This window comes from Xyrauchen texanus, chromosome 30 (genome assembly GCF_025860055.1).
Source record: "Xyrauchen texanus isolate HMW12.3.18 chromosome 30, RBS_HiC_50CHRs, whole genome shotgun sequence".
Taxonomy (NCBI): domain Eukaryota; kingdom Metazoa; phylum Chordata; class Actinopteri; order Cypriniformes; family Catostomidae; genus Xyrauchen; species Xyrauchen texanus.
This window is the reverse complement of record NC_068305.1, coordinates 21,407,939-21,434,747: the sequence shown is the minus strand read 5'-3', so window position 1 is coordinate 21,434,747 and position 26,809 is coordinate 21,407,939. Positions and strand designations below refer to the sequence as shown.

Here is a 26,809-nt window from a genome sequence, read left to right as displayed (position 1 = left end):
CAGGATTATTTCATTTAAGGAAACTCCTTTATTGTGATGAATTTACTGATGTAACAAACTGAAAAAAGTAATGTTTACAAGTGACATGCACAACTGATTTCATTCAAATCCAATGACAGCAGGTCTGCCATTCAGGGCTAAAATGACATTTAGGAGTCCAGTTAAATTGGACATTTTAAATCAGCTCTTAGTGGGACTAAAATTGCGCTACAGTGCATTTTTGAAATGTCTCTTGAATTATCAGTCTTATATGAAACATAATACAGATAGTGCAACCCGAAATGTCAATGTCATTCATCCAATGCAGTTCAAACCTGAATCATTGCTAGTATGCATGCTTAATGTTACATCATTAGCTGAATCTGAAGCAAAATGCATATTACATGATGCGTTATTTATCTTGCAAACAATATAGGACATTTCATACATGCCACTTTTTTTTTTAAAAAACAAATCCACAGTTGAGAAATAAAAAAAACATCCTTTTAAATAGTCAAAACAGGACTTATCTTTTTGATTAATTTTTCCACAACTATTAACTAACCTAATTCAATAAAAACAATTTCGTGCCCATTTTTACTGTAAGAATTCAAGTAGGGGCATTTTGTCACGTTACTCTGCTTATTTCAACTTTATAAGTCTTAAATTCCACCACGTATGTGTGCATTTGTCTCAAAGGATTGTAAATACAAAACAAAATAAACAAAATAATCAGCTGAGACTGCTTTTATACAGAGCATGTGAAAATAGAATTCTGTTTCATTGGGAAATGTTTCGATTTTGTTTTTTAAAGTGCTAAACTGAAGTCATTGGTATCCTTTACCCAATAAAGCCACGTGACAAAACTGATGAGAACACATCCATGAACATCACTTTTCTATCAAAATGCATTTTTCTGTTATCTCCCCCTCATTCTCTGCGTTATCTATTAGACTCTGTTTCTCGTCATCTGGCATTAGTGTCTCAGGGTTCAGATGAATGAATCCCCTACAAAAGACAAACCAAAAATCTGTGATTATCAATTCAGTGCTTGAAAACATTCAAATATCTGCTATATGACTGTAAACTTATGATAGGGTCTACTGAAAGGTCCAGTAATAGGTCGGGGCAGCTTGTACCTGTATTCACAGGTTGGGAACAGAATATCCAGAATCTTAATAATGACAGCTGAGCCTGCAACACCAACCACCACCACCCACATGACTAAGAAGAAGAGTGGGACTGAATCAGACCAGAACCTCCTCAGTTTGTCCCTCAGCTCTTCAACCCACTGGCACACCACCTGTCCAAACACACAAATAACAGGAGATGCAATCGACAGCAATACTTCCATGGATTATTTACTACTCTTAATTAAGGTTCAATTGATTTATTTACAATATTTTTTTTCTTTTTAATTTAAACCTTGTCCCCTTTATTCCTCCCTTCATCACCTTATTTTCTGAATTGTCTATTTTGCTACAGGTACTGTACAGTGCTGTGAAAATGTATTTGCCCCCTTCAGATCTCTCGTATTTTTCATACTAAATGGTTTAGATCATCAAATGAGATATAACATGAAACAAAGGCAACCACAACATACAGTTTTCAACAACAATATCATCCATGTGAAAAACGAACTGCCCCCTTAAACTTAATAGCTGGTTGTGCCACCTTTAGCAGCAACAACTGCAACCAAACACTTCTGATAACTGGAGATCAGTCTTTCACAACACTGTGGAATTTTGGCCCATTCGGTGTGGCAGAACTGCTTTAGTTCAGCCACACTGGAGGGTTTTCGAACATGACCTGCCCATTTAAGGTCCTGCCACAGCATCTCAATTGTGTTCAAGTCAGGACTTTGACTAGGCCACTGCAAAACTTTAATTTTTTTGAGCCATTCAGAGGTGGACTTACTCCTATGCTTTGTCTCATTGTCTTACTGCATAATCCAGTTGTGCTTCAGCTTCAACTCACGGGCTGATTACCGGACATTCTCCTTTAGAATTTTCTGCTAGAGTGCAGAATTCATGTTTCTCTCAATTACTGCAAGTCGCCCTGAAGCAGCAAAGCATCCCCACACCATCACACTACCACCACCATGCTCGACCGTAGGTATGATGTTCTTAATGTGGAATTCTGTGTTTGATTTATGCCAGATGTAACGGGACCACTGTCTTCCAAACAGTTCCACTTTCGACTCATCAGTCCACAAAATCCAAAATCATCCCAAAAGGTTAGAGGATCATCAAGGTGTGTTTTGGCAAAATTCAGACAAGCCTTAATGTTCCCCTAGGTTAGCAATGGTTTTCACCTTGCCACTCTTCAATGGATGGCATTTTTGGCCAGTGTCTTTCTGATAGTGGAGTCATGAACAGTGACCTTTATTGATGCAAGAGAGGCCTAGAGTTCCTAGGTTGTTCTTGGCTTTTTTGTGACTTTCTGGATGAGTCGTCGCAGTGCTCTTGGAGGAATTTTGGAAGGTCGGCCACTTCTGGGAAGGTTCAGTACTGTGCCAAGTTTTCAGCTTTTTCCTCATCATTTATGGAATTTCTTTTGACCTTGGCATAGTGTGATACTGGGTAAGACCTTTTAGCAAACTTCATGCTGCTGAAAAAGTAATATTTAGGTGTTTATTTGATTAAACAGGGCTGGCAGTAATCAGGCCTGGGTGTGTCTAGTCCAGCTAAACCCCATTGTGAATGCAGTTTTGTAGATTTGAGGATTTACGAAGGGGCAAATACTTTTTCCACAAAGACCCAGTAGGTTTTAGATATTTATTTTGCTTCAATAAATAACATTATCATTTAAAATCTGTATTTTGTGTTTTCTCAGATTGCCTTTGATTTATGATAAGATTTTTTTAGAGTTTAGTATGAGATATACGAAAACAGATAAAATCAGGATGGGGGCAAATACTTTTTCACATCACTGTATACTGCAAAGAGACTAAAAAATATAATTATTATAAAGTAAAATAAAGTACAAAGTAATTATTACCGCTCTGTGCAAGACTATAGCAAAACTTTAAATTAACCAAATTTAAATATTTGTCCTATAATATCTAAATGAATTATTTGTATTAGCGTAAATGCTGCCGTAACACAAGCACTCACACTGTAAGAGGACATTGACTCTCTGAGAGGAACCTCAGGAAGTAAGTATTCTGAACTCTTTTCCTCTTCCTCTCTGGACTCATACAGGATATCAGGGTCCATGCGCAAGGGTGTTTCAGGAAGCTTCCCTGGAGCTGCGATCTCCTCCCTAGTGGTCTCTGCATGTTTTAGTAGATAGTGGCTGGTGGTGTTGAGCACTTGGTCTCCACCTGTGAAACATCAGAAAAAAACATTTCTGCTTGAATAATTAACAAATGTGTTACCTCCCCTTAAGGTCAGTAACACGTCACATCAATTGATAATAAACCATTTATAAAAAAATTGTTAGTGAAATGAATATTTCAGTAATATAATTGTAAACTTAAATTGTAAATATAATTCATTAAATATATTTGATTATAATATTTCATATTATTTTATATTATAATATATTTATATTATTATAAGCATTATATTGGTCATTGATCACCCTGCTCTCTAGATATCTCGAAATTTTGATCGCTTGAGCAAAACACATTTTAGCGAGAAGGTTACCCCATGTGACTCTACCCTCCCTAGCAACCAGGCCAATTTGGTTGCTTAGGAGACCTGGCTGGAGTCACTCAGCACACCCTGGATTCAAACTCATGACTCAAGGTGTGGTAGCTCAGCGAGTAAAGACACTGACTACCACCCTTTGAGTCATGAGTTTGAATCCAGGGCGTGCTGAGTGACTCCTCAGACCCCTGAGATTTCAATTCTTGCATCTATTCCATTTTAAACCTAGAGCACACAATATAGCACTTTATGCCACGTAAGCTACCTTTATTGTCTACTGATGCATCAGTCACTAAGACATCATTCTCTGGTGGGATGGTGGAGAGCTTGCTTCTTGATGAAGGGTAAACGTTGGTAACCTGTTTGACCTCTTCAGAGTTCAAGTTCCAAAGGATTTCCACCTCACAGATGTCAGGCTGCTGGACCTAAAAAATGTAAAGCAGTGGAGCCGTTATGACATCCATTGCTTGATCATATTTATCTTCAAAGACTCAATCTAGTTTTCAATGGCATTAAAGCTGTAATAAAAAAAGAAAAGAAAAACTCAACTATCCACGTTTTGATTAAATTACTCTGTGAAAGAGATGTAATTATATGATTCCCACACCTTTATATAATGTTAGTTCCATGATTTTTTTCCAGTCATTCACGATTTCTAAATAATTATTTATATATTTAATACCTTTATAGACACTGTCCTCTATATACTGTGTTTTAAAACTGGGGTCACCTTGGGGTGTAAAATATAAAAAAGAAAGAAAAAAAAAAGAAAAGATGTTTCTCTATTAGGTAACATTACTGTTTCTTTTTGCTGTGCTGTCTAAAGACTCATTGGAAATTATGAGATTAATCATGATTATTTTATTGCATTGACACACTTGGTTTTTTAATAATAGAAATAAAAAAAAACGAATCTGCATATAGCTTTGTGATAAAACACACACAAACAATCACACGCACACATTTCAAGAACCTTTAAGACATCACAATGGCCAGCTTGCTCACTGTGGATCATAAAGCCATATTCTTTGTCAAGCCACTTTGGAACAATATTTACACCTTACAGTTAAAATAACATAAGAAAAAAGTACATTGTAAACTTATAACAAAGTAAATAATGTTTTTACACATCATGTTTTAATTTAATTTTGGCTTTATTGCAATACAAATATAAAAGCCAATCATTTAATTTTGCTAACACGTGGTTCTTTGTCTATAATATTACACTTAATATTTTCTGAAACTTTATAGAAGGGGGTTTATACAAAAAACATATAAACCTGCCATTATATTTTAGGAAGGGGGTCCCTTGCAAGAGGACCATCATACTTTAGGGCCCTTGCCATCAAAAAGTTTGAAAACCCTGAGCAGAGCATAACTAAAAAAAATATATATTAACTATAGACATTTCCATGACTTTTTCAGGCATTGAAATAACAATTTTAAAATCCCCTGATATTTCCAGGTTTTCCATGACCGTCTAAACCCTGTGTATAACACAATATACAGTAAATCAGTTGATTTTTTATTTTTGTTTAGAGGGGAACCACTGTTGACTGGTTGCAATGGATAAGACTAACACACGTGACTAACCTTTTCATCCGCCAGCTGGATTATCTCCTGACTCAGGAAGAGTAACACAACCTGCTCTCCTTCATCACTCTGAATAAACGACTGATTCAACATCAGTCTCAGTTCACTGCTGACCAACACACCAGCTGTCCTACCTGAGCTCACATTATAGCCACCCACTGCAAAGACAGAGAATGAGAATAATCATCTTGATTATAATATGTGTTCTAATAACTACACTAATAGAGTTACTCTGGAATGTAAATACAAGGAATAAGCCTGATTAGCAATTTAAAAAGAAGGAAGGCCTGGTACAAGGATGCTTACAGAGCAGAGCAGGACATGTCAGCCTTGTGACTCCTGGAGATTTGAGAGGAGCTCCATTAATAAATGTTTCATTATCCCAGAGACCTACATTCAAATTAATCTGAAAGACAGAAATAGATATGAGCCTGTTTCAAATTATCACTCCTTCATAAAACATAACATATGACGTCACACTGCTCCCAAATGTGACACCTGTGAAATTATTACATTTTAACCTTACCTGTACATTGTACTTATTCTGGTGAATTTCACTAACCGCTGTCACATTCAACACGACAGTCTCCTGACAACACAAACAAACAAACACAAAATCAAGACTCGTTTGTTTACATGATTCTGACTAGACGGCAACCTTATTTTGAAGATATCGGTGCTGATGGCCACTGGTTTGGTTAACATCAGCATAAACGGGTCAATGGTAATCAAAATTGAGTGTACACTTCTTTAGAAACGAAAATAATGCCAAATAACGTGTTAGTTATCTATCTAGTCAGCTTATGTTCTAGCTAAACACGTAAATGCATGTAACCTAAACGTGAAAATAAATTAGACTACGACAGAAAAAAACGAAAAATCACGCACCGTGGATATTTGTCTTGATTGCGTTTTAGTGAGGACACACAAGGCGATAAAATGCGCAACAGTTAAATATATTTTCCTTGTAGACGCCATTTTAACTAGACAGCCGAGACTAGGGGTGCGTTCCATTCAGATGTGATCATCCCTATGCCCTATTCCCTTCGAAGACTTTACCATCCACTGTGAGACTTTTGAAGAGCTAAAATGTGTGGATCGTTAATTATAACTTCCGGAATAATATAAGCCAGCTCAAAAACTTCCGGTGAAACGTCACTTGCTGTAGGCGGCATATTCAATTTTCTGCTAGACAGTGTAAATGGCCTGTAAGGTGATATCAATCTTTTTTTTTTTTTAGATATATATTTAGAACTATGAAACAGTTGTTTAAATAGATTATAAAAATAAGTGAACGAAATGAAAAAGACGTTTAAATTTCAGCGCTGTGAGTGGACGACAGCTGAGCACCGTAAGTGATAAGATCTTTGCAGAGTCAGAAATACTTACATTACTTAGGCAGGATATGGCAATAATGGTGGACAGATGCTTTCTTGTGGAAGACTGTGTGCCCTGTAAAGTGTACAGGCCTGCATTTCTTTCTGGGAGACCTCAGATGCCAGCACACGAGGTCAGGGAGACGCAAGCTATTGCACATCTGAGAGTGCATGTTGAGCCGGCGCCTTATTCACGGTTTAAAGGAACACAAATTCTTTGACACGGTTATCCCCCTAAATATGTTTGGTAACATTAACCAGATCTATGTAGTAGCATGCCTTCTGTTAAATTACCAGAGTGGCCTACTTGTAAAAGCTTTGTTTAAATAGATGCATCAAGACCAGTGCGCAGTTCTGTTTAGTATTTAAACAATTTTATTGTTGTTAGCTACTGCTTATGATAATGATAAAGAATGGATTTACACCTCTACAACTTCATACAGGGATCTGTATTTTCCCCTCATTTTAGTTTAATGCTTCCAGTGAATAAACCTACATTTCTTTGTAACTGCCTTTTTTAATTGGCTCCCATTGTGACCATTACAAACAGCATTTAAACAATACTATTTTTAGGTACTAATACGTTATAACCTCAAACACTCACATGAATAACATTTATTGGAAAATATGTAATTTTAATAAATAAATGATGACCTGTTCAACTACATAACATAATTTGTATACTAGAATTATATTGTATTACAATATATTTGTGGCAGATGACAATAGTGAACACATGAAAACTGCTCAGAAATGTAATGAAAACCAAACTATTTGAACTTTGTAAAAAACGGATTGAAAGTTAACCATGGAAATTTTCAAGCCAAAAGCATAGGTAGGGAAAAAGTAATCAACCTTTTGTTTGATTGTTTTTATGACTCTCTCAATATTCTTTGAATAAACAATTCAATAAATGCTATTCCCATTGTTGTTGTGGGTGGAGCAGTAAATGTCATTCACACGCAGAACTGACATGTCTGGAAGGTCACAGGTCCAGTCACAGGCCCCTTTGTACAAGTTACTCCTGAAAATATACACAACAGAACCGTTAGACAAGCGTCTATGTACTGTTTGTTATCATCATTAAGTAATGCTTTTCATGTCAAATTCTACTTCAGTGTCTACTCTACGCTACAGGGATGTTGTGTGTGTGTGTACGTGTGTGTCTGTGTACGGACATTCAGTTCAATTAGAGGTTCATCTTAAGTCTAATAAAGACTAGTCTAAAAATACAAAGTACAATTTTACATTTCAAGTACATATTTTAATTCATGTAGCAGACATACTGCCCATTTCTACAGATTACCTGATCCATTCAGCCAATCCTCTCCTTGGGAATAGCTGACAAAACCACAATCTCATTTGTAGGACCAGGCTTAAAGCCCTGTCAAGAAATGTTGAAAAAGAACTTATTTACTTTGTGTAAAAATGTTTTAGCTCATATGATCACATTTTCATAAGGAAGGATGCTGCATGGAGCCATGAAAGTTGATGTGATTTACATAACATAACCAGGAAGAAGTGAGACACTTAATGTAACATAACATGTTAATTGTGGTAGTGTTGAAAACATCACCTGGGTTCTAGGTTTGTGCCACTGCAGCTCAGACCCTGTGCAGCTGTGAGTAGGGGGGACAGACGTTACTCCCTCCTGGCTGTAATGTGAGGTCTGTAAGAGCAAAGCTGCAACATAATTCCATAGTGCAAGCCCTGACACACATGAGCAATGACAGGCCAACAGCTCAACAGGTTAAGAGTCTTTGAGAACAACCTGTAAAGAAATAATAATAATTATCAATTGATACTGTAGCTTATGTGTTTTGAGGTTCAGGTATATCATTTTATTGAGAGTGGCTGAGATTACTGAAATACATATTTAATAACAGAACTACATGGAGTCAGTGTAAATAGTGTTTTAAACATGCTTACTGTGTACAATGTCAAATGCTGGCAACCTACCTGCCTCTACTCTCACAGACACCTCTCCTGCCTCATTTTTATCAGAAACTGAGAAACAGAGGCAATGAATTAAGCAAGGACCACATAGCAAGACAAAATGTTATCCTAGTGCCAAGCCTGGTTATGTCAAGGAGAGTAGCGGGAGACAAATCTACATATCTAAATGCTGCCAATTTAGCGGTTATATTCTGTTTACCAATGCTAACGTTAAGCTATCGTTGGTCTTTTAACTTAACAGTAGATAACTTACGTTCAACAACGTTAGCTAAGTTAGCTGTCTATAGCTAGCTTACAGAACGAAAGAATTATAGCGTACTTTTGCTAACTTACCTTCGTAGTCATGGATATAGCTGGATATGTACAGCTTAAAACCCTTTTCATGTTTGCTCGATGAAGTCTTTGAATTTGACTGAATCAGGCGGTGTACATCATTTATGTTGACTCGAGGTAGATCCTGCAGGCAGCGAGTATAGAACATCTTTGATATATTTTTTTCAGGAATGACAGTTGACCGGAAATGTCCGAGCTTGCTTATCTAAACCAGGAAGTAACCGTGCATATAGCCAATTCGGAGTTCATTTTCTAAGTCTTTTTATTAAAAAATTCCGTTTGAAGCGATCTTACTGCATGGGTATCACGGTTGTTCACCCTACAAAGTGCCTTTCGGAGGGTGATTTATCCCTTTTGGTATGCAGGGTGGTTATCAACATACACTCGTGTCGTACTCTGCGTCATGTCGTAAATACGACATGACGTGCCCACAGATTATTATTGAGAACTATTTTGCTACCTATTGGTCTGTAGAGGAACTACATGAGGATTCACAAAATAATCTTTCAGAATCAGAATAAGAATGAGCTTTATTGCCTGCACTTAACCCCACACAGACAGAACACTACAGACCAGTCTCTCTCATCACATTCATGGCAAAAACACTTGAAAGGGCAGTTTATCAATCAGATCTCTGCCCATCTCTCACAGAACAAGCTGCTGGATGACAATCAGTCAGGCTTCAAAAGTGGACACTCCACCGAGACTGCCCTGCTGTCTGTCACAGAGTCGCTGAGACAGGCGAAAGCTGAATCCAAATCATCTGTTCTGATTCTGCTGCACCCTTCTGCAGCCTTTGACACAGTCAACCATCAGATCCTTCTCTCCACCCTCTCTACTCTGGGCATCAGAGGAACTGTGCTGGACTGGTTGACCTCCTATCTCTCAGATAGTTCCTTCAAGGTAGCCTGGAGAGGTGAGGTATCCAAGCCACATCAGTTACATACTGGGGTACCTCAGGGATCAGTGCTTGGGCCACTTCTCTTCTCCATATACACAACGTCATTAGGACCCCTCATCCAATCACATGGTTTCTCTTACCACTGCTACGCTGACGACACGCAACCCTACTTGTCTTTTCAGCCCAACGACACCACAGTGACTGCTCGAATCGCTGGCAGACATCTCAGCCTGGATGAAGGAACACCACCTGCAACTCAACCCAGCCAAGACCGAACTCCTTGTCTTTCCAGCCAACCCTGCTGTTGAACACAACATCACCGTGCAGCTGGGTTCAATTACAGTATCGCCTTCCAAAACGGTCAGAAATCTAGGGGTCAACAAGGGTCTAGGGGTAACCATCGATAACAAGCTAAATTTCACATACCACATCTGAAAGACTGCAAGATCATGTAGATTTACACACTACAATATCAGGAAAATAAGACCCTTCCTCTCTGAACATGCCACACAACTGCTTGTTCAGTCACTTGTCATAACTAGACTGGACTACTGTAACGCTCTCATTGCAGGCTTTCCTGCATGTGCAATTAGACCCTTGCAAATGATCCAGAATGCAACAGCACGTCTGGTCTTTAATGAACCAAAGAGAGCGCATGTTACACCAGTCTTTGTCTCTCTCCACCGGCTGCCGGTTGATGCAAGTATTATATTCAAGGCTCTGATGCTGACATACAGAACAGTTACTGGGTCTGCTCCAGCATACCTAAAATCATTTCTGCAGATCTACACTCTTGCCAGAAGCCTGCGCTCGGCTAAGGAACATCGCCTTGTTGTACCAACACAAAGAGGAACCAAAACACTTTCTCAGTTTCATCATACCACGTTGGTGGAATGACCTTCCCAACTCCATCTGTGAAGCTAATTCACTCTCTGTCTTCAAAAAACAGCTAAAAACACATTTTCCAAGAGCACTTAACCAGTAAAAAAAAAAAAAAATTCTTGTTGCAATTAAATCTGTTTTGAATGCTACTCTGATGTTAGTAAAACTTTGTAGCATGGCACTTTTCGTACAAATGTCTCCTTAACAATTCGCTTATGATTTCCTCTTTTGTAAGTCGCTTTGGATAAAAGCGTTTGCCAAATGAATAAATGTAAATTAAGGCTCATGCTGAGAGACACAACAGACTGATTTATTACAGAACTCAAGTGCTTAACTTTTATCGGCGTTTCCACATTGGATACATACCGTTTAAAATGGCAGGAGACGTCGCTGTTTCTATAGTCAATGACTCTTGCGGACTACCATGAAATAGAGAGGAATACCCCCTCTTGGACGTCTGTTTTCCAATGTTAAAGCTGACAGCATCTCTGATTGGGTGTGGCAACAAATGCTCGCTCGCTCTCTCTCTCTCATATCCAGCCGGCTATCCTTGTTTATCCAATAACTTGTTAGAAACAGCACAAGCCATGATACTATTTCTGAAGTGAACTTTTTGAATTACTAACAAAGAATTGGATGCATCATTTGTTTTGAACCAGCAACGGCAGATTCAGATTTGTCACGTAAGAAAGTAGTTCAATGCACAAATGCATTTTATGACCGTATTCAGTTTATCCTATTTTTTTTTTTTTTAAATGTACTTGTTCATTGAACTGTTGTAAGCAATATCATACTCACAATCATGATATCAGTGCTGATGTAGGGCCATATACCACTCTTGCTCATGTGATATTGCTTAAATATATATATGTCACACCGGAATGTGAGGTTCTTAATTATACCAGCATTTAATTTATCCACTGACAGGAAAAGGACAACGACCACTTCTAGAATGTATCCAATTCATTTAATAACAATTTGCTCACAATGTTAAAATTTGCAACATGCCTTTCTTTACTAAAAAAGTAAAGAAAGGCAACTCACTGGTCAGTTAATGCAACGGCCCAATTCATCAGCTTAGATTTAAAATCCAAATCCTATTCTATATCAGTATATAAAAATCAACAAAGCATAAAAATCAAATGCATTGACAGAAAAGTTCGGCAGTCTTCAGTCACATCCCAAACCAGATTCTAGGTCCGTTGACCTTATATGGAAGTCCGGTAGGCAAGCGGGGAGCGGAAGGGGATGCCGGTTCAGATGAGGCAGCCTTGGTAGTTCGTCCCTTCACGCAGCTCCGTGATCCAATATATACAGCGGCAGCACTGAGAAGGAGTATACAAGCAAACCTTAGTCTCACGCAAAACACTAGCCCAGCTCTCACGCACACACATAAATTGATAGGCAGGACAACTTTCCTTTACTTAGCTCAAATCAGGCGTTGAATCCACTGCACGAACATCTACGTTCCTCTTCTGTTCCGCTTGACGGATTATAATCAGATCCGTGCCCACTGCTCGTCCGGCTATAGCTTTCTATCATCAAGTTTACACAGCGATCAATGTTCCTGTCCGTATAGGTTCGGTTCGGTTCAGTTCAGAGAGAGAGTGTGAGTGCGAGTGTGAGTGCGAGTGCGAGTGCGTGTGCGCGTGCGTGTGTGCGCGCGCTTTTTCCTCCACACTCGCGCTTGTCGCTTCTTATCAAGCAACTGCCGCACCTGTCATTAATCAACCATCCATTAGTTCAAACAGCACTACCAATGTCAGAGAGGGAGGGTGGGGTCTCAATCATAACTGTTCGTGAGTATTTAAGCCCACAATTAAAAAACCAGTGAAACAGCAATCAGTGATCAAATACACAAATCAAAGTATGTGAGTGAAATAAATAACACACAGGGGGTTCAATACTACAGACAGATGTTCCACATTTGACATATACACACTGATCAGCCACAACATTAAAATCACCTTCCTAATATTGTGTAGACCCACTTGTGCCACCAAATCAGCGACAACCCACATCTGAGAATAGCATTCTGAGATTATATTCTTCTCACCACAATTGTACAGAGCAGTTATCAGAGTTACCGTAGACTTTATCAGTTCGAACCAGTCTGGCCATTCTCTGTTGACCTCTCTCATCAAAAAGGAATTTCAGTCTGCAGAACAGCCAATTCAAGTAAATTCTAGAGACTGTTGTGTGTGAAAATCCCAGCAGATTAGTTGTTACAGAAATACTCTAATCAGCCCTTCTGGCACTAACAATCATGTTATGGTCAAAATAATAATTTTTCCCCATTCTGATGGTTGATGTGAACATTAACTGAAGCTCCTGACCCATATCTGCTTGATTTTATGCACTGCACTGCTGCCACACGATTGGCTGATTAAATAATCGCATGGATGATTGACTTAGAACACTTCTGCATTTTACTGAAGTGAATAGATATGCAATGGTAAATGGTCTACACTTATATAGCTCCTTTTTAACCTTAGCGGTATTCAAAGCACTTTACATTGCATCTCATTCACCTTTTCATACACCAATGGTGGCAGAGCTGCCATGCAAGGCTCTAGCCTGCCATGTAGACATACTTTTTTACACCCGAAAACATAAGGACATTATTGAAACTCAGGAAACACACCAGCTGTCCTACCTGAGCTCACATTATAGCCATCCACTGCAAAGACAGAGAATGAGAATAATCATCTTGATTATAATATGTGTTCTAATAACTACACTAATAGAGTTACTCTGGAATGTAAATACAAGGAATAAGCCTGATTAGCAATTTAAAAAGAAGGAAGGCCTGGTACAAGGATGCTTACAGAGCAGAGCAGGACATGTCAGCCTTGTGACTCCTGGAGATTTGAGAGGAGCTCCATTAATAAATGTTTCATTATCCCAGAGACCATGAAAACATATGGATGTTATTGAAACTCATAATTATTATAAAACTATTATAGTTTTATTTTGATAAAATCAAGCTCAGCAGCTCATAAACTGTCGGGAAATTATAGATTTGCTTTGTTCTTATAATGCTTAAAACCTTTAAGTCTGTTTTTTAGGTCTGTTGAAACACATTTTAAAAGATTACAATTTTCTTTTGATCGTTGATTCAGTGACTAACTCATTTCACACAAGACACTCATTAGTCAAAACACTCGAGCCACTTGGATACATTTACATCTCACAATGCACAAGCACAGACCAAAATATATATTGTCATTATTGCAATTAATTAAATAATTTATTCAGGACCAGCTTGTGCTCAGTCTTTATTTGTCATGTGTGAAACGGAAGCAAGTGCTCCAAAAGATGCTCTTTAGTTTTGCAATTAATTTGCAATACTTGAATCTTTAAAAGACTACAAATACCATAAGTATATAATACTTATATATTAATATAATACTAATATCATACTTGTATATAAATATATATTGTAATGTATTAATACTGCACTATAAGTGTTGGTTCTGTGGTGCATTATGAAGCACAAAACACAGCAACACAGTACAACTGCGCAGCTGGAGACCTGCATAATGGTTGAGTGGGGGACAATTCTGCTTGTTAAACTTAAACTTGTGTCGTCAGTGTCCAAACGTTTCAAAGCGTTATTAAAAGAAATGTTGATAACACAATGGTCAACTTTTTTGGAGCATGTTGCTGATTTGTATCCCCCAGATGTAATGGTCTTAAATGTGAATTGAAACAAAACATTATTTTCACAAGGTAAAACTAATAAAACGGTGTTGTTGTAATGCTTTCAATATAGCACAAGTTAATTCAATTTACAAATCACTACTTGTGTTTTTATTAGAGGTCGACCGATAGTGGATTTTGCCACTACTGATAACTAAGGTGGTGGGAAAGCTTGATGACCCATTAATCAGCCGATAGTTTTTAAATTAGATTTAAAGAATGTAAAAAAAGATTTTTATTCCTGTACTATGTTGGGAAGATGCAGTTTATTGTTCAACCAAAATAATGTATGACTGGGTGTATAACACGGGACTTAAGTACATACAAGCCCGAAACATACTGGGGTCTCTTATTTTGAAATGACAAAAAAAAAATAAAATAAATAGATTTTTGCAGATAACAATAGTTCTAAAAAGCATACTGATATATCGTCTACCTATAGTTTTGATTAGCATTTTCCATACTGTACCGACCTTTTCATAAGTGGGTTTGTAGATCTCAAACATATTTGAAAAAACAAAACACAAACCGGTATCTCAAAAAGTATTTTATAAAAGTTATTACTTTATTTCCCTCACAACTAGCAAGCTGTTTAATGAGTTAATGAAATAAACAGTGATCAGATTTTGTTCTGCTCTGAGAGATCTGGTCTGAAATGACTCATTTTAATATATGACTGCTGTTCAAACTCTAAACATGCTTGACTCAAGCAGTGAAAGGCTTGTTTAGTGTGAATCAATCTATTGATGGATCAAATAATTCAGAAATGGAGCATCAGTCCTGTTACAAGGTTTCAATGATTAGAGATGGAAACCAAAGATCAAAATCTAAATCTTAAGTGATTTGGTCCATTTCATTAATACAACCAATGAAGGCCATTGTGTTAGTTGCAAAGGCATCAAGATCAATGAAAAGTAAAGTGAATTGAATTTCAGAAAAGAACTGAAATTTGCAACAGGGCAAATTTTGGAAATATAAATCTATCAATTCTAAAAAATAAAACAACAACGACCATCAAACATCAAATTTGTGCTTTCAAAATAATAATAAAATAATAAAACATTTCTACCGTATGAAGCATAGGAATACACAAACACCATCATTTTCAAGTATATAAAACACGATATAACATACAATACTAAAGTACAGCAGACATTACCAGAACAGCCAATGTATATAAAGTCATTTCTATATGCCACCATTATTGTGTGGAAGATGGGGTAAAACATTGTTATAATTGTTTTCATGAAATGAAGGCTAACAGCCATTTTAATGTGAATAACCTTTAGAAACATCATCCCTATAAAGAATTTCAGAAGCTAAAACATGAGGGGTCGACAGGTCACTTGTCTCTATGTAAGGGATGATACAGAATTCAGAAGGAAACTATAAAGCAGCTTTAAATACTGGAGGAGAAACTCATTTACACAAAATAGTCAAATACGTGTGCACAAAGGCATAACAGCATCATCACTGTAATGTACTGGGGGTCTTTGTGCTTTTTGTATAGGTGACTGTTTCTGTTGTTTAGCTTGTTACACAGGTCTTCTCTATTACCCCCCCCCCCCCCAACACACACACACACACCCCCAACAAATCACTTGGAACCAATTTGTTTTCACAAAAAAAGATTATTAGTAGGATTTGATTTAAAATGTCTGGAGTGTAATCTTGTTCTTTTTTAAAATAATATGCTATATTTTATTCCCTCACCCAGTATAATGTACTGCGACTACAGTAAACATTTCAAAATCCCATATCGTCTTTCTTTTTACATCTAGTGATGTAAAGCCATAAACCCCACAACCAATCAGAATGTGAGACAAAAGGCCATAAAATCCTTGAATATTCTCAGACAGTCAATGATTTCGACAATGAATAGCATGTTATGAAGCAATTGGTAACTGGCTGGCAATAAGCCAACCATCTTGTTTCATTTGACTCCACTGATTTCATGTTAAAAGTTTCTACATGCATTTGACCATTCAGCTCACATAACAAACCTTCCCTCCAAAGCGCAATTCCTTCTAAACAAAAATAAGTTAAATTAGATGCAATTTCATTTGTAGAAAATTCATATTGTTCTCATCATGACTCAGATCAGCTTTTTTTTGCTTTTATACAGTAAAGTGAGACAGTACAAGGCACACATTAAAAGTCTTCGAAATGTTACAGATGCATAAATTAACAAATCCTATCACGACTTAAATCTACTGTGCTAGAACAAGGTCATCTGGTGCGAACTGCTAAAACAAACTTCACTGAATCCATGTGTTTCAGGAAATATTTTTGTTTCAGGACCTGTCTAGGTGGTTAAGGTATATTCTTAAGACTGGTCCATGCAACTGATGACCCTCAAAATGTACAACCTCCAGCAGCTGGATCACATGTGTTTGGTCAAACTACACAAGCAGTACACATCCACTGAACTTGTTTACTGCGGCACATAAAACGGAGCATTTGGCAAGGCTGAAATTCAGTGTTGCTGTTTTCTGTGATGGAGAAGTTTAATATTTAAGAGTTAGGTTTTTAGACACAAAGTGAGTTAGATACTATCAACAAAGCTGCCAGGGAAAAGGCCTGTTCGTCCGTTCCTCTGTAGTGTTCCTTTAAACCAGCCATCCTCTCGCTTTCTGTGCACAAACACAATGTCTCCCTCTTTAAGTTCGAGCTCTGCTTCGCTTTGGGGAGGGTAGGACACCATTACGCGGTACCTGGAGACACAAAGCAAATAACAAAGCCATAAAAGTGAATGCTAATTAAACAATAAATGTTTACAATAATATGTGGTTTAAAATACAAATACAATTTAATTAATTGGATTTATTGAGTCTGAATGGTCAGATTGGACTTCAAGTATTTTTTCTTCCTATCATTCGGGCCACAATGCGTGCTGCATTTAACATTATACAATGTGTACAATATTGTATGGAGTGCAAGTACACTCATTTCCAGATAATCGTGAATCAATATATGTATTTGAATGATTGCAACATGAAAAGTGTGGACAGTCTGTCCTATAAATCAAATAAAAAATAAAAAATAATCGGATTTATATGGTGTCAATCAGCTTTTGGCAGGCATTACTGTACCTTTCACACACGATTGGCCGTCCGTCATGCTGCATGGAGAGGAGTGAGGAGCATGGTTGACGTGGAGGTGGGGCTATCGGAGCAGTGTTGTCCTGGGAGTTGCTCCTATGTGATGCTGCCTCTGTGTTTGATGATGTCGATGAGAGTTCATAGTCCATCGGACAGGCTCCTGCATGTCCATTGTTTCCCACCACAATGACCGCGGAGTTGGGCAGGGCCATTTCAGTTCCAAAAGCCCCCTGTGGCATGTCAATGGCAACAGTTTGTTCCACCTCCAATGTTGGAGAGGATGGGGGAGACGGGCGGAGCTTCTTTTTATTAGACAGCAGTTTCAACAGGCCTTTCTTTTCCCTCTGAAAAGACAGATTTCATTCTAAATAAATGAAGCATCTGAAAGCACTGTCTATTTTGACTCCAACATACAGTATGGGTAATAATAACCCTACAATATCACATGATCTTTGCAGATTATCAGATATCAGAAAGAGTGCCATTGACAAATGAAATTAAATGTTATGTCATGACACAATTTTATTTTAAGTTTTTTTATATACTTATTGTTCATCCTTCCCTTTAGGATCTTTTAAGGATCGAAGAGTTTCTTAAAAGCTCAGTTCATTTCCTTTTCTGGCTAGACAAACTCAGCCGCAACTAAGGGTATACAATGAGCCCGCATTATAAAAGAAATTATGATTTAAGCTCTATATCAGCAGGATTAGTCATCCAGCTCAGCAAAAGAGTAGAAATTAAGTGAATTGACAATTACAAAATGCATATTAAGTGCACATAAATTAATTGGTGAACAGGTGGGGGAGCCATTAAAAGTGATGCATAACATTGCAAACAATTATAATTAGTCAGAAACATATTCAGTCTTTTACAAAATGGTCCCTTTAAAAAGCCCTGCAACTGAACAAGAGGGACTCTTGACACCTAGTAAACAGACTCTCCCATTTGTTTGTGAGGTGGATTTCTGTTTGTACCAATTCATGGAATTAAAAGATTTAAAGGGACAGTTCACCCAAAAATGAAAATGTTCTCATCACTTACTCACCTTCATGCCATGTCAGATGTATATGACCTTCTATCATCTGCAGAATACCAATAAAGAAAACGAATATTTCATCTGTAGTTCCTCACAATGCAAGTGAATGGTGATCAGAACCAGACATTAATGCAGAATAAAAGTAATCCATAGGAATCCAGTGGTTAAATCCATATGTTTAGAAGCGATAAGTGTGTGTTAGAAACCCGCATTTATTTGGGTTGGAGTGGTGGTGTAGTGGGCTAAAGAACATAACTGTAAATCAGAAGATCACTGGTTCGAACCCCTAGGACACCACCATTGTGTCCTTGAGCAAGACACTTAAACTCCAGGTTGCTTCGGGGGGATTGTCCCTGTAATATGTGCTCTGTAAGTCGCTTTGGATAAAAGCGTCTGCCAAATGCATAAATGTAAATGAAACCCATCAACATTTAAGTCCTTTTTTCAACTGGTTGGGGCTGGTCAAAGGTGGATATTCATAGTAAAAATGTACTATTGATCTGTTTCTCATCCTCACCTATCATATTGTTCAGAAGACATGGATTTAAACACTGGAGTCATATAGATTACTTTTATGCTGCCTTTATGTCCCTTTTGGACCTTCTCAGTTCTGGTCACCATTTACATGCATTGTGAGGACCTACAGAGTTGAAATATTCTTCTAAAAATCTTAATTTGTGATCAGCACAAGACAGAAAGTCATACACATCTGGGATGGCATGAGTAAATTAGAGAATACAATTTTTGGTTGAACTATGCTTTTAAATAATTACTTAATTATTGGTGTACAAATGTCTCAAGATAAAACAAAATATGTTGTGACATTTGCATGTGGTTCAATGGACGATTTGGCTATCTGAGCTGTTCCCCCTTGAGGAAGACCACATTGTGCCCAACAAGAAACAATTATTAGCTACTAACACAAGCACACACAAACAGCGATATCTACCTGATGACATTTTTTAGAGCAGAGCAAATCTAGTTTATAAATTGCATAGGCAATTAATTTTCCCTTTTTGCTAAATTTTATGTTATAAATTCCATGACTGCCCCAGGTCTGTAAATCATCCATTTTTTAAATTCTCTGAAATATCTAGGCCCACAACTGAAGGAACCTTGCAATAAAGACTTCAGCCTCACCTTGCAGTCTTTATCCAGTCTACAAGCAACACCGTGATTTGACACGGCACCAAAAGACTTTGTGCTCCCGTGGGCCACAGGAAGAGCAACTACAGTGACAGGTCTCATTGCATCACTGTCTAAAGAAGCAGCACTGACATTAGGTGGGGTCAAGGAGGCAGCCGCACAGCCCATAGCCACACCCAATCTGGATGAGGAGGATCCAGGGCTGGAGCTGAGGACAGGTGATGGCTGAAGACACACTGCTGAGTTAGAAAAGTAGGCCACAGGATTGTGGGACTGGATGGGCATCACTGCTGCTGTAGGCCGATCCTGACTATGACACACAGCTAGCGGGGAAAAAGGTGGAGTAATTTGTAATTAAGGAAGTTTTATATTGCTGGCATAACAATGAGTAAAAATTTGAATGAATAAATGTCTTTCTTATTTGGTATGTGCCACTTTTTTGTTGTAATGACAGCATGTACTCGAGCTGGCATTGACCCCTTAAGTTTATGTAAAACCTGATTATCCAAGTTATTCAGAAGATTGAGACTGTTCCAAAGAGCATATTTTGTGCTTTAAAGGAAGCAAATCTATATCTGACCTTTTGTGCAAATTAGTTTATATAATCAATGCCACAAATTAGCTTATTTATTAAACAGAATTTTAAATTTTACATCTTAACATTTCTGTGTTAAATTTTTCTAAATCCTTCAACTAAATCTTTTGTTTACTTGTAGGTTTAAATTATATTGAATTATATCTACCTGTCCTGACTGCACTGCGTGCCTGATTGACGGTCATCTGTGAAGTAACATGCATAAGCATGTTGGGGTGCTGTCCAGAGGGTATATGTGCAGCTGTTACTAGAGCAGCAGGCAGTGGGCAAGATGGGGTGGCATTTGGGCAGACTGGGAGAGGTTTATTGGGGTCAGCACTCCCTACAGCGGCCCCGAGATGAGCAGAGGAGGGGCTAACAATGGTGACACCACGTCCAGCCTGGGAGCACAGACTCAGGGGAACCTTTGGCTGACTGCTGCCAGAAACAGTCCTACAGTAGAAAAGAGAGGAGGAAAAGTTCAGGACCCTTTAAACTCACTTCTCATTTCAAATCTTTTTGTCTTTTTCATTAAATGTTTTCTGATATAACGGTTGCAAAACATAAGCAGTAGTCCATATGACTCATGTGCTGTGTTCAATGTTTTCTTCAGTCACACAATAGATTTATGTGAGGAACTGACCAAAATTGCATATGGGTCATTCTCAAGAATGTTGGACTTTCCAACTAACAAAATATTGAACTTTTCTATTTAGTTCAGTTTTTGCCTATAAACGCTGAGGATAAACATTTTGTAAAATGTTGACATTAATTTTTATTCATAAAGGACAACTTGACTGTTGTTCTTTTATTATTTAATTTTGTTTCACAAATTAAGCAAGTTAACACTAACGAGGGTTAAATGGGTTACAACACCACATTTTGAGGGTTCAATGGGGTACAACACCAAATAATTTTGTGTGAACATATTAGTTAAAATGTAAAATACATTTTTAACATGCTGAGAAAAATCACTATATGCATATTTAAGCAGCATCTGAACTTAAACCTTAAAAATTATTTTCAACAACTTTTTGTATAAAAAAAAAAAAGTTTTAACATTGATAAAACCAATAACATGAAATCAAAGGACAAACATGCTTTTTAAATGATTACAATTATTAATGATATTGTTTTGCTTTTTTGCACACTTGTTCAGCCTTGCACTAATGCTTTTATTAAAAATAAGCACAAAATAAATACACAAATAACGTTTAATGTCATAGAAGTGGTGTACCAGAAGAAGGAAAAAGGATTTTTTTCAGGCAATTAACATTTTCAAATATATTTTCTGAAAAATTAGCAAAACAGAGTTTAGTCATTTAATATCATTAAAGGTTAGGTTATATTATATAAATTCTTAAAAAAAAAAAATAAAGACTAAAAAGTCAAGAAAACATGTTTGTCAACATATTTTGATACTGACACAAATGTTTTCAGAAATCACCTATTTTGTGAGACACAAAGCTTTCTTTACAGAAGGGGGCGCTAGACGGATCACAAAAATGCAAACTCTACATTCAAATCATTCAAAACATTTTACATCTTATATAATTTTTTCACACAGGAGAGTAAATTTGAATTAAAATGGATAGTTGCAAGGAAAAATACTTGTTAAATGCGCAACAGCAGTATCTACAAAAAATATATATATTTTTAAATCCTCCAGTAACACTTGATTGTGATTGGCCCATTCTGAGCAGCGCTGCTAAAAGTAACAGGTGCCACGTGACAGCGCAGTCTATGCGCTGCCAGCTTATCTCGTTTTTCAGAAAATAAATAAATATATTTAATTTATTAAATGATTTAAGCAATATATTTTAAGATTTTCTATAATTCAAGAACATTTTAAGCCCCTCTTGGTAAAAATTGCTATTTTCAAGTGTTTTCCAGGACTTAAATTTGAAATAGCCAAATTCAAGTACTTCAAGCATCTTGTTCGAACCCTGATTTAAACACTTAAATGCCCCTATTCAATTATATATCTAGCTATTCCGTTATGTCTTGAAGTCTTTTTGGAGGAAGAAAATAAATTTTTACAGTTAAAGGAATATTTCGTGTTCACTACAATTTAAGCTAAATCAACAGCAATTGTAGCATAATGTTGATTACCACAAAACACATTTAATCGTGTCCCACCTTTTCTTAAAAAAAGCAAAAATCGAGGTTACACTGAGGCACTTACAACTGAAGTGAATGGGGCCAATTTTCGGAGAGTTTAATAACAGAAATGTGAAGCTTATAATCTTATAAAAGCACTTACATTAATTATTCTGTTAAAACATAAAATGTATTAGTTGAGCTGTAAAGTTGTTTAAATCATAATTTTTATAGTCATTTTAGGGTTTGTTGTCATAACATTGTCATGATAACGAAGTTGTAAAATTGGCTATAACTTTACACATAAATGGTTAGTAAGTGTTTTTATCACACTAAAATCATACATTCATACAACAACACTCAACATATTTATAAACAATAAACATAATGTTTATGTCTTGTGGGTATACTGGACTGTAAATGAGATTCTCATGTTGAATGCACATGCATCAGACAAGCTTTAATCTGAACTTGAACACTTAAACATGATTCTATACACTATGTGTTCATGTTTTATGGGAAGGATTTTTTGATTCCAGAAAATAAGATTGTATGGATAATTGTACGAGTCTGTAATTCTCATACCTGCCACAAGGAAACGTCTAGTTTCAAGAAACGTTACAGATTCAAACTAAATTAAGCTCAATTGACAGAATAAAAAATAAAAACACCTACAGGAAATACATCACTAACACACCTATAATTGCATCAAGAAAAGTAGTTCCACCACAAAAACTGTGATTTAGGAACTTCACAACTAAAATAATTTACATGTTTTGAACAAAAAATAAGATTCACATTTCTGCTTCAGAACCTTATAGACTTCCAATGAATTTTATCCAGTCAAAGATATTTTCTGTGGTAATCAATATTATGCCACAAATGCTTCTGAATGAGCTTAACTCGTTTTGAACCCGGAACAATCCTTTAAAAATTCAGTATTATGTGTAAACATGACTAGCTCAAGTTTATCTTCAAGTGGAGACTTTGTGTGTGATGCATGTGCAGTTGAAGTCAGAAGTTTACATACACTAAGGTTTAAGCCATTAAAACTCGTTTTTTAACCACTGTAGAGATTTCGTATTAGCAAACTATAGTTTTGGCAAGTTGTTTAGGACACCTAATTTGTGCATGGCATGTGCATGTGTAATTTTTCCAACAATTGCTTACATACAGATGGTCTCACTTTTAATTGGCTATATAACAATTTCAGTGGGTCTGAAGTTTACATACACCAAGTTAACTGTGCATTTAAGCAGCTTGGAAAATTATAGAAAATGATGTAAAGAATTTAGACAATTAGCTTCTGATTGGTTAGTTGGCTAATTGGAGTCAATTGGAGGTGTACCTGTGGACGTATTTTAAGACTCGTCTTCAAATTCAGTGTCTCTTTGCTTGACATCATGGGAAAATCAAAAGAAATCAGCTAAGACTTGTGGACCTCCATAAATCTGGTTCATCCTTGGGAGCAATTTCCAAATGCCTGAAGGTACCACATTCATCTGTACAAACAATTGTACGCATAGTATATATATATATATATATATATATATATATATATATATACACACACACACACACACACATACACACTATGGGACCACACAGCCGTAATACTGCTCAGGAAGGAGACACATTCTGTCTCATAGAGATGAACCATAGTTTGGTGCAAAAAGTGCAAATCAATAACAGAATAACAGCAAATGACCTTGTGAAGATGCTGGAGGAAACGGTAGTATCTATATCCACAGTTAAAGGTCGGTCGCAAATGGTCTTCCAAATGGACAATGACCCCAAGCATTCCTCCAAAGTTGTGGCAAAATGGCTTAAGGACATCAAAGTTAAGGTATTGGAGTGGCCATCACAATAGCCCTGACCTCAATCCGATTTTCAGCAGAACTGAAAAAGTGTGTGCGAGCAAGGAGGCCAACAAACCTGACTCCGTTACACCAGTTCTGTCTGGAGCAAAGGGACAAAATTCCAGCAACTTATTGTGAGAATCTTGTGGATACCCAAAATATTTGAACCAAACAATTTAAAGGCAATTCTACCAAATACTAACAAAGTGTATGTGAACTTCTGACCCACTTGGAATGTGATGAAAGAAATAAAAGCTGAAATAAATAATTCTCCCTATTATTATTCTAACATTTTACATTCTTAAAATAAAGTACTGATCCTAACTGACCTAAGACCTAACGTTTTTACGATTAAATGTCAGGACAAGTGAAAATCTGAGTTTGAATGTATTTGGCCAAGGTGTATGTAAACTTCTGACTTCAACTGTATGTCTGAAGGATATATTCTCGATGGAAAGCCAGAAGACAATCTTATCTTTCCTCAGCTTACTGGGTGTACATGTCTGAGTGCTAACATGTGGAATTGAGTGTGTGTGTGTGTGTGTGTGTGTGTGTGTGTGTGTATCGTACCTGCTGACAGGACTCATGTAGTTACCAGGAAACACTCCAATCTTGCCGGTGTGCATGGATGTTCCTTTAAACCAGCCGTCCTGACAGCGCTCCAACACCAGAAACATTTCCCCTTTCCGTAATTCCAACTCATCTTCCTTACGGGGTGTATACGTAAACATTGCAACATACCTGAGAAAGAATCACACAAAACATTCAATAAAAAATAATAATAATATAACTCTCTTCTTATGAAGTTTAATACTACCATTTCATGTATTCATGTAAGTTGACCTTAGATGCAATACCACAATTCAAACAGGGGTGTGCACTGTTTCCACACTGTTGCCTTGCCTCACAACAAAAACTCTCTACACTGGACTGAAGAAATTCTAAAGAGCTCCTCTTGAGACATGTCAATTGTTATTTTTAAACAAGCATTTGTTATTTTAAGAGGTTTGAACATAACGTGATAATTATATGTATAATGTAATATTACCTTTATTTTTTCATTACCACAACACACACACCTAAATTAAATTTCTAAGGACACCAAAACTACATGCTTTCTTTAAAAACTTGAATTGAGGAACATTAATGATAACAGGCATAAATACACTCCACTTAGTGGACTAAAAATGAATCCATTAGAAATCAAGTGTTTAGTGCAATTTTGAGTTTTAATGTAAATAAAGGTGAAAGGTGAGGGGTCAGGCCTCAAGTTAGGGCCCCGGTGATGGCCCTACTCCTCTTGAAATTGTGGCCCCTCACCTGTGTTCAGTCACGCTCAGCTGGCATTGGGTTACAACAGAGAGGTGAGTTAAGAGTTGAAAGTGGTATCTCAAAAATTATTGTTTAAGCTGTGTGTGTGTGTGTGTGTGTGTGAGATACTTAATGACAGAAGATGCAAACAAGACCATGGAACTGTAAATATTAAATGCTTCAGATAACATACCTCTCCAGCATTACATAGCTTCACATATTTTTTAAAAGCAAACTGAAAGTAACAAATATGAAGTGTGTGTATGTGTTTTGCATTACAGTTGCATTACTCACACTGTGGGTCTTTGACGCCCACTCTGGTCACTTGCAGTGAGTGATGGTCTTTGACCAGCAGTCAAGGCAGCAGCACCCACAGCTGAAGGCTGTGACTGAGGTGGAGGGGGTGGAGGAGGGGGAAGAGCTTCCTAAAAAAAAAAATCAAACACTCCTGATTTAGTATTATGACACTAACAAAATGAAGCATATGATGTCCATACACAAAATAAACACTATTATTAAAGCATGTTCCTTAAAGTAATAGTTTACCCAAAAATTATAAATCCCTCTCGCTTTTGGGTGAACTATTCATTTAAGGTGTTGCAATGAATTGTTCAAATTACTAAAACCAGGTCCTTTTTTTTTAAAACGCTACATATAACCAACATAAAAATATCCAAAAATGTATCCAAAAGATTACACACTCGCATTTTCTTCTTTTGAGACATTTTACTGTATTACTCTAGGTTAATTGATATTTTGCGATGTGTTGTGTATTCACATACAGTATCTGTAACTGTATATTAGCAGCATGATATGAGGACAAAAAGATCTCTACAAGTTTGGACTGATGATTGAGCCATAAAGCTGCTAATCTCCTCTGCTAATTTCCAGCTTGCATGTTGGTTGCTGAAAAACTGGGTAGTTTGGCTGTGGCAGGTGATTGGTGGATATCCAGCCTGGTCTAAACTTCTGGCTGAGAAAAGATAAATTGGTTCCATATGACCTAACGCACACATCTGCAAACAAACTTTATGAGCCCAATGGCACCACTATGAAAACAACTCCCACTCTGTAATGAAAATTTAGCTAGTTTTGCTGTTGGCTACATGGACTACATGGATGTTCAACAAGAGGGAGAAGGAAGACCTGTGTAACAAGCTAAACAACAAAAACAGTCATGGACTTTTTTTTTTTTTTTTTTGCAGTTTTTTGGCAGGTAAGATGTGCCAAAAAAGTTAATTTACAATTCTCCTATAACACTTTCTCTCATCTAATCTGTTTGATCCAGTTTGGTTTAGTGTTATTTG

The 26,809-nt window shown here is 37.0% G+C and overlaps 2 protein-coding genes and 1 long non-coding RNA gene across 3 annotated transcripts in view; all 3 read right to left on the bottom strand.

The window, feature by feature from the left end:
• Nucleotides 1-5: 5 nt before the first annotated feature.
• Nucleotides 6-6,324, bottom strand: LOC127624179 (glycoprotein integral membrane protein 1-like). Its single transcript, XM_052098887.1, has 8 exons — nt 6,114-6,324; nt 5,752-5,814; nt 5,532-5,631; nt 5,226-5,383; nt 3,898-4,057; nt 3,096-3,304; nt 1,119-1,282; nt 6-987 (listed from the first exon to the last, which is right to left on the bottom strand). The coding sequence occupies exons 1-8, from the start codon at nt 6,237-6,239 to the stop codon at nt 870-872; spliced, it is 1,098 nt and encodes a 365-aa protein (XP_051954847.1). The 5' UTR covers nt 6,240-6,324; the 3' UTR covers nt 6-869.
• A 675-nt stretch (nt 6,325-6,999) lies between these two features.
• LOC127624180 (uncharacterized) lies at nt 7,000-9,276 on the bottom strand. The gene is made up of 5 exons (XR_007968124.1): nt 8,891-9,276; nt 8,561-8,608; nt 8,178-8,372; nt 7,908-7,985; nt 7,000-7,625 (listed from the first exon to the last, which is right to left on the bottom strand). It is a non-coding gene; the product is annotated as an uncharacterized LOC127624180 (long non-coding RNA).
• Nucleotides 9,277-14,633: 5,357 nt separating this feature from the next.
• Nucleotides 14,634-26,809, bottom strand: part of LOC127624434 (E3 ubiquitin-protein ligase SH3RF1-like) — an 85,760-nt gene continuing 73,584 nt past the window's right edge. The window contains exons 7-12 of the mRNA XM_052099255.1: nt 25,797-25,927; nt 24,762-24,932; nt 20,402-20,685; nt 19,653-19,981; nt 17,468-17,820; nt 14,634-17,089 (exon numbers count right to left, since the gene is read on the bottom strand). Of these exons, the coding sequence (XP_051955215.1) occupies nt 16,921-17,089; nt 17,468-17,820; nt 19,653-19,981; nt 20,402-20,685; nt 24,762-24,932; nt 25,797-25,927 (1,437 nt within the window). The 3' untranslated portion in view covers nt 14,634-16,920. The remainder of the gene's footprint in view (nt 17,090-17,467; nt 17,821-19,652; nt 19,982-20,401; nt 20,686-24,761; nt 24,933-25,796; nt 25,928-26,809) is intronic.